This window comes from Ammospiza nelsoni, chromosome 5, assembly GCF_027579445.1.
Source record: "Ammospiza nelsoni isolate bAmmNel1 chromosome 5, bAmmNel1.pri, whole genome shotgun sequence".
NCBI lineage: Eukaryota > Metazoa > Chordata > Aves > Passeriformes > Passerellidae > Ammospiza > Ammospiza nelsoni.
The window spans coordinates 1,244,035-1,259,197 of record NC_080637.1 but is presented as its reverse complement, the minus strand read 5'-3'; the positions used below and the strand labels follow the sequence as shown (position 1 = coordinate 1,259,197).

At 47.3% G+C, this 15,163-nt stretch overlaps 1 protein-coding gene across 1 annotated transcript in view; it reads left to right on the top strand.

Annotated features, from left to right (window-relative positions):
- The window catches only part of COPG2 (COPI coat complex subunit gamma 2), a 28,556-nt gene extending 13,606 nt beyond the window's left edge, over positions 1 to 14,950 (top strand). Inside the window, exons 12-24 of the mRNA XM_059472010.1 lie at positions 205 to 393; positions 1,607 to 1,702; positions 3,022 to 3,265; positions 5,194 to 5,269; positions 6,554 to 6,657; positions 7,169 to 7,294; positions 7,870 to 7,932; positions 8,653 to 8,792; positions 9,340 to 9,511; positions 10,803 to 10,900; positions 12,942 to 13,080; positions 13,192 to 13,290; positions 14,537 to 14,950. Coding sequence (XP_059327993.1) covers positions 205 to 393; positions 1,607 to 1,702; positions 3,022 to 3,265; positions 5,194 to 5,269; positions 6,554 to 6,657; positions 7,169 to 7,294; positions 7,870 to 7,932; positions 8,653 to 8,792; positions 9,340 to 9,511; positions 10,803 to 10,900; positions 12,942 to 13,080; positions 13,192 to 13,290; positions 14,537 to 14,667 — 1,677 coding nt within the window. The 3' untranslated portion in view covers positions 14,668 to 14,950. The remainder of the gene's footprint in view (positions 1 to 204; positions 394 to 1,606; positions 1,703 to 3,021; positions 3,266 to 5,193; positions 5,270 to 6,553; positions 6,658 to 7,168; positions 7,295 to 7,869; positions 7,933 to 8,652; positions 8,793 to 9,339; positions 9,512 to 10,802; positions 10,901 to 12,941; positions 13,081 to 13,191; positions 13,291 to 14,536) is intronic.
- The last annotated feature ends 213 nt before the right edge of the window (positions 14,951 to 15,163 follow it).

Here is a 15,163-nt window from a genome sequence, read left to right as displayed (position 1 = left end):
CTGTGAGCTTTCAGCTGGATATTTAATATTACAAAATCCACTTGAAGGAGATATTCTGATTTCAGAGCTGCAGAAATTTGAGACTCAAACCCACGAGCTGTAACTTAAAATCCATTTAAAACACTGCAGCTCTGCTTGCATCCAGTGCTTTGAACTGCAGGATGCTGCACCTCCCACATAATTTTGGAATTGCATTCCTTGCAGGTGGCCATGAAACATCCATCTGCAGTGACTGCCTGCAACCTGGACCTGGAGAACCTCATCACAGACTCCAACAGGAGCATTGCCACGCTGGCCATCACCACCCTGCTCAAGACTGGCAGCGAGAGCAGCGTGGACAGGCTCATGAAACAGATCTCCTCCTTCATGTCAGAAATCTCAGATGAGTTTAAGGTGTGCCACTGGAGGCCTCTGCTCTTTCCAGCTGCAGGTTTTTCTCCCATTCTTGTTTGGTTTGAAGCTTTTCCTGTTTGTCAATGCTGTGATGGTTTAGTCTGGCTGGGCAAAATTCAGAATTTCCTTTTCAGCTTAATTATCCTTGTATGCCTTCCTCCCACCTCTCCAAGGAAGGAAAAATGTCATTTGGTGGATTCCTGGCTCCTGGGCAATATCCTGCAAATCTTGGACTTCCTTCTGGTGGTGTTAGAGAGGAGGAAGGATTTTAAGTGAGTTTAAATTACATCAGTCTTGATGCATAGTTAGGAAACTGTGTTAATTAGGAATTTCTACCTAATTTGTAGGTTTTATAGTAACTAAACTAGCAAGAAATTGGTGCATAATTTGGAAACTGTAAATTATGAATTTCTACCTAATTTTTAAATTTTATAGGGACTAAACTGGTAAGAAATTGGTGCACAGTTTGGAAACTGTAAATTATTAATTTCTACCTAATTTGTAAATTTTATAGGGACTAAACTGGTAAGAAATTGGTGCACAGTTTGGAAACTGTAAATTATTAATTTCTACCTAATTTTTAAGATTTGTATTGACTAATCTGGTAAGAAATTAGTGCACAGTTAGGAAACTGTGTTAATTATTTCTACCTAACTGTGTTAATAATTTCTACCTCATTTGTAGGTTTTATAGTGACTAAACTGGCAAGAAATTGGTGCATAATTTGGAAACTGTTCATTATGAATTTCTACCTAATCTGTAAGATTTGTAGTGACTAATCTGGTAAGAAATAAGTTCAGGATGGTTCAGTTGTACCTGTTACATCATGAGGAGCACAGCTCTGCAAAATCATTCTGCTTCAAGTCCTTGTTTTTATGAGAAAAATAAGTATCAGACAAGTTTGAAATTGCGAAGAGTTTTAATGACAGAACATGAGAAATTAAAATTGGAGAAGGGAGGGAAGGGGAGGGAGGAAGAAGGAAAAGGAAGGAAGGAGAGGAAAGGAAAGGAAAAAGGAAGACTTTGAGTTAACACATTCCATCCTAAATTCCATTTTTTTTTCGCAGAGCCAGGCTTTGCACAAACCCTGAGAATCCACCACCTGATTTTTCTCCTTGCACATGGATTTACTCACTCAGGGTGACCACCTGAGCTGGAACCTGTGTTTTTCCCAGGAAGGAGCCATGACCCATGTCCCTGTGTGTCCCCTCAGGTTGTGGTCGTGCAGGCCATCAGTGCCCTGTGCCAGAAGTACCCTCGCAAGCACAGCGTGATGATGACCTTCCTCTCCAACATGCTCAGGGATGATGTACGTGGGGCTCCTGCTCTGGGGACGGGGTTGGGCAGGGTTCTGGCACATTTGGACCTGCTGGGTGGTGGGAAGGGTCTCTTCTGTCAGTGGGTGCACAGGGAGATGGGGCTGAGTGATGGCAGCTCCTGCTGGGTCAGACCTGTGTGAAATGCTCGGGAATCGGTGATGCCTTGAGGGGCTCCTTAGAGCAGAGGCTGGGCAGAAATAAAGGAATAAAGTTGGGATTTATTAAAAGCCTCAATGGATACACCTCATGCCTTGAGAGGTTACTTAGAACAGAGGCTGGACAGAGTTAAAGGAATAAAATAGGGATTTATTAAAGGCCTCCATGGATACATCTCCTGCCTTGAGAGGCTACTTAGAACAGAGGCTAGACAAAAATAAAGGAATAAAGTAGGGATTTATTAAAGGCCTTCAATAGGTACAGAGGCCACCTAGAACAGAGGCTGGACAGTGTTAAAGCAATAAAATAGGGATTTATTAAAGGCCTCCATGGATTCACCTTGGGCAGTGCAAGAGCCCAGCCATGACTTCACCCAGGATGGACTCTGAGTCATGAGTGTTCACACTTTTATAAGTTTTGGTCCATTTCCATATTGGGTTAATTGGCCAATTCCAGCTCCAGGTTCTGCAGTCCCATCCTCCCAGATTGCTCCCCTCAATTCCCTGCTGTTGCACTTTTGGCCCTGAAGCTGCCCAAAACCCAAGGGGCTGGAGAAGGATTGTTCTGTCTGACTGGGCTGTGAGGAGAACTTGCTGGCACTTTATAGGAAGTTCAGAGTTACACATAATGCAGTGCAGAATCTGGAAAATAGGAAATATAAAACTTAAGGCATCACTCCTTGGGCAGTCAGAAGCCTCTAAGGGGCTACACCCAAGATGGATGATGGGCACAATTATAAGTTTGGTCCATTTACATTTCAGGGGTTAGTCCTCCAATTACAGCTTCAGGTAATGAAGTGTGCAATAAAAGTCACTTTTATTTACACTTTTTGGAGCCTCAGGCTGTAGGATGTCCTTGAGTTTCAGGCCTTGAGGGATTGTTTTGGCTGACCAAAATGTGAGGACAGTAACTAACACTTTATGTGGAGTTTGGAGTTACACCCTAAAGCAGTACAGGGCTTAAAAACCATGAAAGCTAAAATCCCAGTGCTGAGGATGCCTACAGGGCTGGGAATGCCCTGTGAGGACATCCAGTCCATTTCCCCCCCAGTTTATACAAATGATTGGTTTCTCCATGGGAAGCAGTCAGTGAAGCATGAAGGAGCTGAGCATGGCTCCAACCCAAGCTCAGTGTCCCTGATGTCCCTTTGCAGGGTGGCTTTGAGTACAAGAGAGCCATCGTGGACTGCATCATCAGCATCATCGAGGAGAACCCCGAGAGCAAGGAGGCAGGGCTGGCTCACCTGTGCGAGTTCATCGAGGACTGCGAGCACACCGTGCTGGCCACCAAGATCCTGCACCTGCTGGGCAAGGAGGGGCCCAGGACCCCCTGCCCCTCCAAGTACATCCGCTTCATCTTCAACAGGGTGGTGCTGGAGAACGAGGCTGTCAGGGCTGGTGAGTGCAGCTGCAGGTCTGGCTCCTTGCCTTTCCTCAAACTGGAAAGGAAATTTGAGATAATTGTACTAAGGTGTCCTGGTTTTAGGGCAAATTTGGGAGAAATTCCAAAGAGGTTTCTCAAAAACCCCTTTGAGAGAGGGGAGCGAGCCTGTGAGGGCTGTGAGAATCCCAGACCTGCAATTCTGGCTCCTTGCCTTTTCCTCAAAGTGGAAGTGAAATTTGAGGTAATTGTACTAAGGTGTCCTGGTTTAGGGTAAGTCTGGGAGAAAACCTTCATAGGGGTTTCTCCAAAAGCCCTTTGAAAGAGGAGAACAAGGCTGTCAGGGCTGGTGAGTGCAGCTCCAGGCATGGAATTCTGACTCATTGCCTTTTCCTCAAACTGGAAATGAAATTCAAGATAATTGTGGTAAGGTGTCTTGGTTTTAGGGCAAATTTGGGAGAAATTCCAAAGAGGTTTCTCAAAAACCCTTTTGAGAGAGGGGAGCGAGCCTGTGAGGGCTGTGAGAATCCCAGACCTGCAATTCTGGCTCCTTGCCTTTTCCTCAAAGTGGAAGTGAAATTTGAGATAATTGTAGTAAGGTGTCCTGAATTAGGGCAAATTTGGGAGAAATTCCAAAGGGGTTTCTCTAGAAAGCAGATTCAAGCAGCCCCACACTGTGCTGGCCACCAAGATCCTGCAAGGAGGACCCCAGGGTGGTTATGGACAATGAGGTTGTGAGAATTTCAGGCTTGGAATTCTGGCTCCTTGCCTTTCCTCAAACTGGAAATGAAATTTGAGATAATTTTAGTTAGGTGTCTTAGTTTTAGGGCAAATTTGGGAGAAAATCTCCAAAGGGCTTTCTCAAAAACCCCTTTGAGAGAGGGGAACGAGGTTGTCAGGGCTGGTGAGTGCAGCTCCAGGCCTGCACTTCTGGCTCCTTGCCTTTAACTCAAACTGGAAAGGAACTTCAAAAATTTTAGAAAGTGTCCTGGTTTAGGATAAATCTGGGAAAAAACCTTCATAGGGGTTTCTCAAAAACCCCTTTGAGAGAGGGGAACGAGGCTGTCAGGGCTGGTGAGTGCAGCTCCAGGCCTGCACTTCTGGCTCTTTGCCTTTTTGTTAGAATCCCACATGCAAAGAACTCTCAGAACTTTGGGGCTGTAAGCCAAAGCTTAGAATTAAACACAAGATTTGATCTGAGACCTTAGAAAAAACTTCCAAACTTAAGTGCCAAAAGTGAGAATGTGGATTTATAGTTTAGAGCAGAGACTCGTTAAACTAAGTAAAGTTTAGAGTTTTTAAAGGCTAAGATATAAAAAATAAAAGTAGTTACAGAGATAAAAAGTTTAGAATGCAGTACTGTAAGTTTGTGTGTTGTAACATAATTAACTAAAAATCCTCACACTATAACATAAATCCATAAAACAAAATACTTAAAGATTAAATAAAAAACATAAATATCCCTATTAACAGTGTTTTATTAGTCAATAGATCCTTAAAAAGAATCTTGTAGCCTTCTAAACCATACTATAACAATATAAACCAAATTCACCCTTCCTACCTATGTAAAAAATAAACCACACCATCAAGAACAATTCAAAAATCTCATCTCAAATTCCTTCCAAAGTAAATTATCACACCTTTTCCTCAACCTGGAAATGAAATTTGAGATCGTTTTAGTAGGGAGTGTCCTGGTTTAGGACAAATTTGGGAGAAAACCTTCCAAGGGGTTTCCTAGAAAGCAGATTGAAGCTGGTTTCCAGAGCTGTGAAGCTGGTCTTGATCACAGAACTATTTCCATGTGGAAATACAGGAATAGTTGAGTCTTTCCCTATCACTGAAAGGTTTGTGGTGTGGAAGAGCTGTGTAAATTAAAAATTGAGAGCTGTGAGGATGAGTTTGTGCTGAACTTGGGCTGCTCTGACCCTCCCTGTTCTCTCTGCAGCTGCTGTCAGTGCTCTGGCCAAGTTTGGGGCCCAGAATGAGAATCTGCTCCCCAGCATCCTGGTGCTGCTGCAGAGGTCAGTGGGGCTGGGGGGACACTGATGGCTGCAAACAGGGTGACAACAGCTGGGCTGGCACTGAGAGGACACTGATGGCTGCACACAATGTCCCAGCAGCTGGGGCTGGCACTGTGGGGGGACACTGGTGGCTGCAAACAATGTCCCAGCAGCTGGGATTGGCACTGGGGGGACACTGGTGGCTGCAGACAATGTCCCAGCAGCTGGGATTGGCACTGGGGGGACACTGGTGGCTGCAGACAATGTCCGAGCAGCTGGGCTGGCACTGGGGGACACTGATGGCTGCAGACAATGTCCCAGCAGCTGGGGCTGGCACTGTGGGGGGACACTGGTGGCTGCAAACAGGGTGACAACAGCTGGGCTGGCACTGGGGGACACTGATGGCTGCACACAATGTCCCAGCAGCTGGGCTGGCACTGGGGGGACACTCTGGTGGCTGCAGACAATGTCCCAGCAGCTGGGCTGGCACTGGGGGGACACTCTGGTGGCTGCAGACAATGTCCCAGCAGCTGGGCTGGCACTGGGGCTGGCAGTCCCAGCTGGGGAGTGGGAAATTATTCTGCCACCTTCCCTGTGTGGCTGGGGCAGCAGAGCACTGCTGGAGGGAGGGGATGGAAGGAAGGAGCACAGGGAAGTGAAGGATGGGATCAGCCATGGAAACATGGGATGTCATTTGGTCTGAGGGCATTGCTCTGGGGTAATAAATCATAAAGTCATTGACTGCTTTGGGTTGGAAGAGCTTGAAACTCATCCAGTGCCACCCTTGCCACTGTGCCAGGGTGCTCCAAGCCCCATCCAGCCTGGCCTTGGATCTTCCAAGGCCTCCCCATCCTCACATACAGCCTAAATCTCTTTTAGTGAGGAATTTCTTCCTCACATCCGACCTAAATCTCTTCTAGTTTGGAGTTGTTCCCCCTTGTCCTATCAATATCTGTCCATATAAAAAGTCACCTTCCCTCTACAGAGCTTTTCTACACCTGAACATTTTTAACAGCCCTTGAAGCAAGAGAATTCCTATCCAGGTTACTCAGGAATGACATTTGTGTTTCCAGAGCTGGGTGTTCCCATGTCACACTTTCACGTTTCTTCCTAAGCCATGTGGTGTTAATGATTTAATTGAAATTACCCCAACCCTCTGTTGTACAAACACATTTTTGCACAACTTGAAAGTCCCTGGAGGGAGCTCTGGCTGTCCCTGCAGTATCAAAGGCAGTTTTTGTCAGTGCCATTTTAGCTCAGCTCTCTGGTGGCCAGAGCTGACCTTGTCCCCTTGTCCCCAAACAGGTGCATGATGGACAGCGACGACGAGGTCAGGGACAGGGCAACGTTCTACCTGAATGTGCTGCAGCAGAGACAGCTGGCCCTGAATGCTGCCTACATCTTCAATGGTCAGTGGGAGACAGGAAACCACTCAGAGCTGCTCATTCACAGGTTTTTTCTGGCCTCAGCACTTCCTGATTGTGATTGTGCTGGGAGTGGGAGATTTAGCAACCTAAACCTGTCCAGCCTGGCCTTGGACACTCCCTGGGACCCAGGGGCAGCCACACTGCTCTGGGAATCCTAAATAATCTCAATCTGGGAAGCAAGGTCTGGGAAATGCAGCCAGGAGTGCGACCTGGCCTTTCATTTCTTGGTTTTTGCTCCATCTTTTCCCAATCCAAAACAAGGATGAGGGTTGGTTATAAACATGCTTTGTCTGTGATTGAAAATTCATGTGAGCAGAGGATTTAATTAATCCGTGTAAAATTGTTGGGAATGAACTGTTCAGACTTGGCAACTTTGTGTCATCTTCAGAGCAGCTTTTTTCCTGCTTTGCTTGTTTTGTGTTTGCTCTGGATCAGCAGTGCTGGGGCAGTTCCTGCTCTCAAAACTGAATTTTTCTGCCTTTCTGCTCTGCAGGGCTGACAGTGTCTGTTCCTGGCATGGAGAAGGCCCTGCACCAGTACACCCTGGAGCCCTCAGAGAAACCCTTTGACATGAAAACAGTTCCCCTGGCCACTGCCCCCATCCTGGAGCAGAAAGCAGGTAAATCCCAGACTGATGGCAGGGGCTGAGGCAGGGCACAGAGCCCTGGGGCTACTCATCTGTTAGCAGGGACAAATCTGTGCATAATGTGCATTTATTGGTTCTCAGCCTTTGGAAAAGCCGCTCCAGGAGCTCCCAGCCACTTCTCTGGCTTTCTTCCATGTCCTTGCACAATTCTTGAGCATCTTCACTTACCCCAACCAACTTTGGAGTTATTTTTTTTCCCTCCCCTTTCCTCCTTTAATTTCTTTGCTGGCTTTTCAGGGCTAAGGTGTGGTTTATTCCAGGGCTAAGGTGTGGTTTATTCCAGGGCTAAGGTGTGGTTTATTCCTCATAACTCTGCCTTACTTTCTCTACTTTCAATCCAGTATTTCCACACCAAATAAAAAGATACTTCAGTGTGTGAGAAGCCAGGCTGGCAGTGGTTTGCAGCAGAATGTGAGAAACATAGAGGGAGTGTAATAAATGTAAGGAAGATAATATGAGGAATATTTAGTGGAGATTTAATGGCATTTAAATCTCGTGCATGGTTTAGTTGAAACAGAGCACAAAGTTTTTGCTCTTTTTCTCCACAGAGATTGCCCTGGTGACCAGCAAACCTGAGAAAGTGACTCCTTCACGCCAGGATATCTTTCAAGGTAGGAGGGATCTGAGGCTGTCCAGAGATCCAGCAGAGCTGCAGAGGGACTGGGGACAAGGCCTGCAGGGACAGCACACAGGGAATGGCTCCCACTGCCAGAGGGCAGCCATGGGTGGCATCTTGGCAATGAGGAATTCCTGCCTGGGCTGGCATTGCCACAGCAGCTGGGGCTGCCCCTGATCCCTGCAGTGCCCAAGGCCAGGCTGGAGCAGCCTGGGATGGTGGCATTGGAATGGGATGGGCTTGAAGGGCCCTTCCCACCCAAACCATTCTGGGATTTGGGACACTCAGAATCCATCCCCAGGGATTTTTATGAAAGTTGGGGATGGCAAAGGGAAGGGAGACCCTTCCTGGAGTGCTGAGATTGCCAGTGAAGCCCCCAGACCCCAAAATCCCTTCCTGGAGAGGAGTCGGGGTGGGGATGGATCCAATGCCAGGCTGGGAGAGCTGGGAATGGAGGGAATTCCCTGGAGAGGGAGCCTGGGGTGGGATTTTGGGAAGGGATTCCCAGAGCAGCTGGGGCTGCCCCTGATCCCTGCAATGGCCAAGGTTGGACACTGGGGCTGGAGCAGCCTGGGATGGTGGGAGGTGTCCAGGGAGTGGAACTGAATTATCCTCAATGTCCCTTCCAACCCAAACCCTGCTGGGACTCCCTGAAGTGCTGAATGAGGGCAGGATCAGAGCCTGTCCCTGCTGATCTCTTTTCCTTCCTGCACAGAACAACTGGCAGCCATCCCAGAGTTTAAGGGCCTGGGTCCATTGTTCAAATCCTCAGAGCCAGTGCAGCTCACAGAAGCAGAAACAGAATATTTTGTTCGCTGCATCAAGCACGTGTTCCCAGCCCACATAGTTTTCCAGGTGAGAGAATCCATCCCCTTCTCCCAGGATCTGACAGAATTGATCAAAACCCAGGGAATTTGCTGCATGCCATGGAGGATTTTAGCTGATTTGGTGTGGGGAGGTGTGACAGTGTTCACAGGGCTCTGAGGATGAGGGAAGAGATGAGGATCTGACTCCATGTTTCACAAGGCTGATTTATTATTTTATTATATAGATTATATTAAAACTACATTAAAAGAATAGAAGAAAGGATTTCATCAGAAGGCTGGCTAAGAATAGAAAAGGAAAGAATGATAACAAAGGTTTGTGGCTTGGATGGAGAGTCTGAGCCAGCTGACTGTGATTGGCCATTAATTAGAAACAACCACATGAGACCAATCCCAGATGCACCTGTTGCATCCCACAGCAGCAGATAACCATTGTTTACATTTTGTTCCTGAGGCCTCTCAGCTTCTCAGGAGGAAAAATCCTAAGGAAAGGATTTTCCATAAAACATATCTGCCACAGGGGGGAAACTGGGTGAGGAAATGTTTGCAAATCCTTTTCCCTGTGTTTGCTGCTGCAGTTTGACTGCACCAACACCTTGAATGATCAGCTCCTGGAGAGAGTGACAGTGCAGATGGAGCCATCAGAGGGGTATGATGTGATCTGCTGCATCCCAGCTCCCAGCCTGGCCTACAACCAGCCTGCCATGTGCTACACCCTGGTCAGCATCCCCCAGGATGACCCCACTGCAGGTGAGACATTGGGCCCCACACATCCCTCAAATGGAGGGTTGGGGGAATGCCAGGAGCGGGGATTGGTTCATCCTGAGCTCCTTGGATTTTTCTTTTTTCTGGGGATCTGGTGGTTTTAGTTTGAACTGGGTGGAAATACAATTTTGTGTAGTGGTTTTGGTTTGTTAATTTGAGATTTCGTTAATTTTGAGATTTTTTTGGTTAGTGTATTAAAGAGTATGGTGGGTTTTGGTGTTGGCTATTACGATGAAGGTAAAGCAGGTTCAAAACTTTAAAAGGGTATAAATAAAAATTTATTAACAATAACTAAAAGAAAAAGTAATAAGAACAAAATTTTTAGAACACTTTTTTACATGTACAACTTCCCAGTAGTTCCACAAACTCTGTTACACAAACTCTTTTACATCACTCCCATAAATACCTCCCATACAAAACCACCACACTGCATCACAAGTGCTGCTTTTTAGCAAAATAATTTTTATAAATAATCATTTAGCAAAATAATTTTTATAAATAGTGAGTGATAATATTCTATAATTTTTATTGTTGTTATTAATTAATTATGTTATAATTATCCTCCTTTTTTGGAGGATTAAAGATGGGTTGTTAAAGAGGCTTGCAGAGGATGCAGGTAATGGAAATTTGGATTTATGGCCTGGAATCAGTGAAAGGAACACATTTAAAACCTTGGATGTTTGGTAGTGTTTAAGAATAGAACCACTGAAAGGAAAATGCAGATAGAATAAAAATATTCCTAATTTGAGACTTTATTTAATGGACTAATTAAATTTTTCCTCTCTTTAGAGAATCAGAAACTACTACAAAATATACAAATGAGATTTTCTTGCATGTGAAACTCCTCTCTATTTTCTTAATCTCATTTAAACACCACTGGGTTTTTAACATGACTTATTATTTAACATGAGTTATTTAATGTGACTTATCAGTGGAATGGATTTTTAAGTTATTTTAATACCAGGGAAGATTAAAACTAAACTGAGTTTGCTAAACTGTGGGTTTGGATGCTATTCCATTTGTCAGAAACCCTCATGGATTTTTTCCTGGTGGCTGCTGCAGCATTTGGCATCAGTGATTTGTTACCCCTGGAACTCTCCTGAGCTCCTCCTTTGGCCTTTATGTTAAAATCAAAGAGAAAAATGATCTCAAAGTGCTCTGTCCTGGGCACATGTGTATTGCTGGGGCAAAGCTGATGGGTTTAGCAGTCTGCTTTTGGGAAGTGAGGGTTCCAGCAGAGGACTCTCCCCATTTACCCAGGGTTTTGTCTCCCCAGTGGCCTGCACCTTCAGCTGCACCATGAGGTTCACGGTGCGGGACTGCGACCCCAGCACGGGGGTGCCGGAGGAGGATGGCTATGAGGATGAGTATGTGGTGAGTCCAGCATCTGTTCCCTGTTCCCCATTCTCACTCCTTTGGGAGAAATGGAACCATTGGGTTAAGTTTCCTTGTAAGGTTTTCTGCTGCTGTTTTAGGCTGTTTAGGTCCAGGGATGGCCTTGAAGAGCCGACGCTTCAAAGGACGAGGAGAGACTTCTGATCTTGTCTTGGTCTTGGTGTTTATTAATTGTTTATCTAAAAGATTTTCTTTCAGCCCGACAGAGGTCTGCACAGCAAGTCAGCCATGGGCACACTCCCAAAGCCCCTGGGCGGTCACTTATCTTTATACCCTAAGTTACGTGTACAATATTTATCATTTTTCTCCAATACTTTCTACCCTTATTAACCATTGCACTTCTAGTAATAACCAATCCCAAAGTGCCACCATCACCACAGAAGATGGAGGCCAAGAAGAAGAAGAAGAAGAACAGGACACGCCCCAATTCCTCCATCTTACTTCTTTAGACCCCCCTGTACCAAAATCCTAAACCCTGTGTTTTACACTTTATCTAACTTATCCCTTCACCATTCACCCAGTGAATTCCTCCTAGTCCTCATACAGGTCTCATCTCCTGTGTAGGATCAAAGCCCAGCCACCAGACACTCCTGGCAACATTCCAGGACTCCCGAGCCCCCCAAGGGTGGTCTCGGCCTCTCTGCACCTCCATCCTGAGGTGCTGAGATCCCACATTTCCTCTCAATCCTGAAGTCATTCAATGTGCCTGAAACAGCAAAATTCTGTGAAATGTCATTTTTAGATCCTTCCCCAAAGCTTCATTGCTGTCAAAGTTTTAGTGCCTTGTGGGATGGGATGTGTGGGGACAGAGAGGAGGGAAGGACGAAATAGCTTCCATTGTGTTTTCAGAATTGTGCTGCAATATTCCACTCCAAACATTTGGATTTTTGTTAATTAATGATAAGAATACAGTCAGATTTCAGGAAATATTGGAGGAAATAAAGGGTCCTTCTGGAGAGAGCTTGGGGAGCAGGGAAGGCTCCAGGGAGAGCTTTCAGGGCCTGCAGGGGCTCCAGCAGAGCTGTAGAGGGACTGGGGACAAGGCCTGCAGGGACAGCACACAGGGAATGGCTCCCACTGCCAGAGGGCAGCCATGGGTGGCATCTTGGCAATGAGGAATTCCTGCCTGGGCTGGCATTGCCACAGCAGCTGGGGCTGCCCCTGATCCCTGCAGTGCCCAAGGCCAGGCTGGAGCAGCCTGGGATGGTGGCATTGGAATGGGATGGGCTTGAAGGGCCCTTCCCACCCAAACCATTCTGGGATTTGGGACACTCAGAATCCATCCCCAGGGATTTTTATGGAAGTTGGGGATGGCAAAGGGAAGGGAGACCCTTCCTGGAGTGCTGAGATTGCCAGTGAAGCCCCCAGACCCCAAAATCCCTTCCTAGAGAGGAGTCGGGGTGGGGATGGATCCAATGCCAGGCTGGGAGAGCTGGGAATGGAGGGAATTCCCTGGAGAGGGAGCCTGGGGTGGGATTTTGGGAAGGGATTCCCAGAGCAGCTGGGGCTGCCCCTGATCCCTGCAGTGCCCAAGGCCAGGCTGGGCACTGGGGCTGGAGCAGCCTGGGACAGGGGGAGGTGTCCCTGCCATGGCAGGGGTGGCACTGGATCATCCTCAAGACCCTTCCAACCCAAACCCTCCTGGAATTCCATGGATTCTGAGGAATTCTCTCCATGGAAGAAGCTCAGGAGGAGCTGTAAAGGCTTTGACCCAAGTGATGGCCTCGTTTTCTGCTCTCTTTTAGTCTCACAGATTTTTTGTGTAAAAATTGTTAAGGATTATGAATTAATAAATAAATACTATTTATTTATTCATCATAAATACTATTTCTCCTCTTAAATCAATACTGTTTCCCCATAAATAATTATAAATAATATTTCCCCTCTTTTTAGAAGCTGGTATGATATGATTCTCCTGGAATTAAAGCCAGGCATTGTCTTGGCAAAATCTGTGGGCTCTTTTCCCAGGTGAGGATCATTTCCGTAACTGGCCTGAAAATTTCCTTTTTTTTCCTCCCAGCTGGAAGACTTGGAGGTGACAGTGTCTGACCATCTCCAGAAGGTTCTAAAGCCCAACTTTGCAGCTGCCTGGGAGGAGGTGGGAGATGACTTTGAGAAAGAAGAAACCTTTGCACTCAGCTCCATCAAAACCCTGGATGGTGAGATAATCCCCCATTTATTGATCACCCAGCTGCCAGGCTGGGGTTTGATTTAGTGTGATAAATAAATAATTCCCTGGAATGATTTTCTTCTTCAATCTCTGAGAGCAGAAGCTGTCAATAACATCATCAAGTTCCTGGGCATGCAGCCCTGTGAGAGGTCAGATAAAGTGCCAGAAAACAAAAATTCTCACACCCTCTACTTGGCTGGTAAGTGTTCCTGCTGCTGAATTCCATGTTTCCGTGTCCCCATGGATTTTTCTAATGAAGGGAAATGGTTTAGGAGACCCTGCTGATATTTTGGGAGTTTTTCCTCTGTAAAAGAGAATTTTTCTCTGAAGTGACCCAGTGTTGAATGCAGCTGGTCCGAACTTGGAGACCTCTGTCTGTGCTCAGGCCAAGCTCTGGGAATGGGGAATTCCACCTGTGGGAATGGGGGAGAATCTCTGATTTGGGAACTTCCAGAGCAGACAGGATTTAACCCCTTAATGCCTGAGCTGATCTCAGAAGGGTGATTATGGGAGTGTCTTGTTCTTAAGTTCCTGTAGCTAGAGACACATCCTGAGCTGCCCTGCAGCACCCACAACTTCTCCTGAATCATGGAATGGTTTAGGTGGGAAAAACCCTCTGGGGTCAGTGAGTGCAACCATTCCCAGCACTGTTAAGGCCACCACTGACCCTGTACCCAAGTGCCACAATCGCAGGGCTTTGAAATCCCTCCAGGAATGGGGACTCCACCCCTCTGCCAGGGCTGCACAGCCCTTTCCAGGAGGAATTTTCCCTAAAATCCCCCCTGGGGCTGCCCTGGCCCAGCCTGAGGCCGCTCCCTCTGCTCCTGTCCCTGTTCCCCCCGGCTGTGCCCTCCTGGCAGGGACTTGTGCAGAGCCACAAGGGCCCCTGAGCCTCCTTTGCTCCAGGCTCAGCCCCTGCCCAGCTCCCTCAGCCCCTCCTGGTTCTCCAGACCCTTCCCAGCTCCCTCAGCCATTCCTGGTTCTCCAGACCCTTCCCAGCTCCCTCAGCCCCTCCTGGTTCTCCAGACCCTTCCCAGCTCCCTCAGCCCCTCCTGGTTCTCCAGGCCCTGCCCAGCTCCCTCAGCCCCTCCTGGTTCTCCAGACCCTTCCCAGCTCCCTCAGCCCCTCCAGACCCTTCCCAGCTCCATTCCCTGGACCCTCTCCAGCCTCTCCAGGTCTCTCCTGCCCAGAGCTGTCCCCAGGGTGTCCCTCAGGCTGTGCCCACACTGAGACTGGCACAGCCCAGGTGCCATTGGTCTCTTGCCCACCTGGGGACATGCAGCCACTGTCACCAGCACCCCAGGGCCTGTCCCAGCTCTCCAAGCTGGAGCACTCCATGGGATGTGACCCACAGAACCTGGCTGAAGACCAAACCTGCCCTGCCCTGGCTCAGGAGTGGATCCTGAGCCTCTCCCAAGTGACCTGTCCGTGTTGCTCTGTCCCAGGTGTGTACAGAGGTGGCTGTGACGTGCTGGTCAGGTCCAGGCTGGCCCTTGGGGACGGTGTGACCATGCAGGTGACAGTCAGGAGCAAGGACGAGACGTCCGTCGATGTCATCCTGGCCTCGGTGGGCTGAGGGTCCCACTGAGCTCCTGGGGCTGCCCCTCTGTCCTGCTGTCCTTCTGCATGGGGTTTTTATTCCTCCATTTGGGAACTCTTTTCTATGCTGTCCGTTAGTGGCTGGCTGGTACTGAGCCATTCCCGTGTCCCTTCCCTCGTTGTCACACCATTCCCACCTGACTTACGGCATCTCAACCAGGGAAGAGAAAAGATGTGAGAAAACAGAATCAGATTTTTGTCAAAATTGCTTTTTATTAACAGAAAATAAACACTGGTTCAAGTGGTGGAATTCATATGAATTACTGTTAATAAAATAGATTTTTTTTTTTTGTTCTAATTTTGTCTGCTCCAGTACAGAAAAAATATCCCATAATGGCTGTTTATAAAGCAAAAACCCCTTATTCCTAAAGGGATGCTATTAAATTCCCAACATAAACAGTTAAAAACCACCCCACACCTCCAAATTTGCAATATTTTTCTGACTGTCTCTTCTTCCACACAGAAAAATCAAT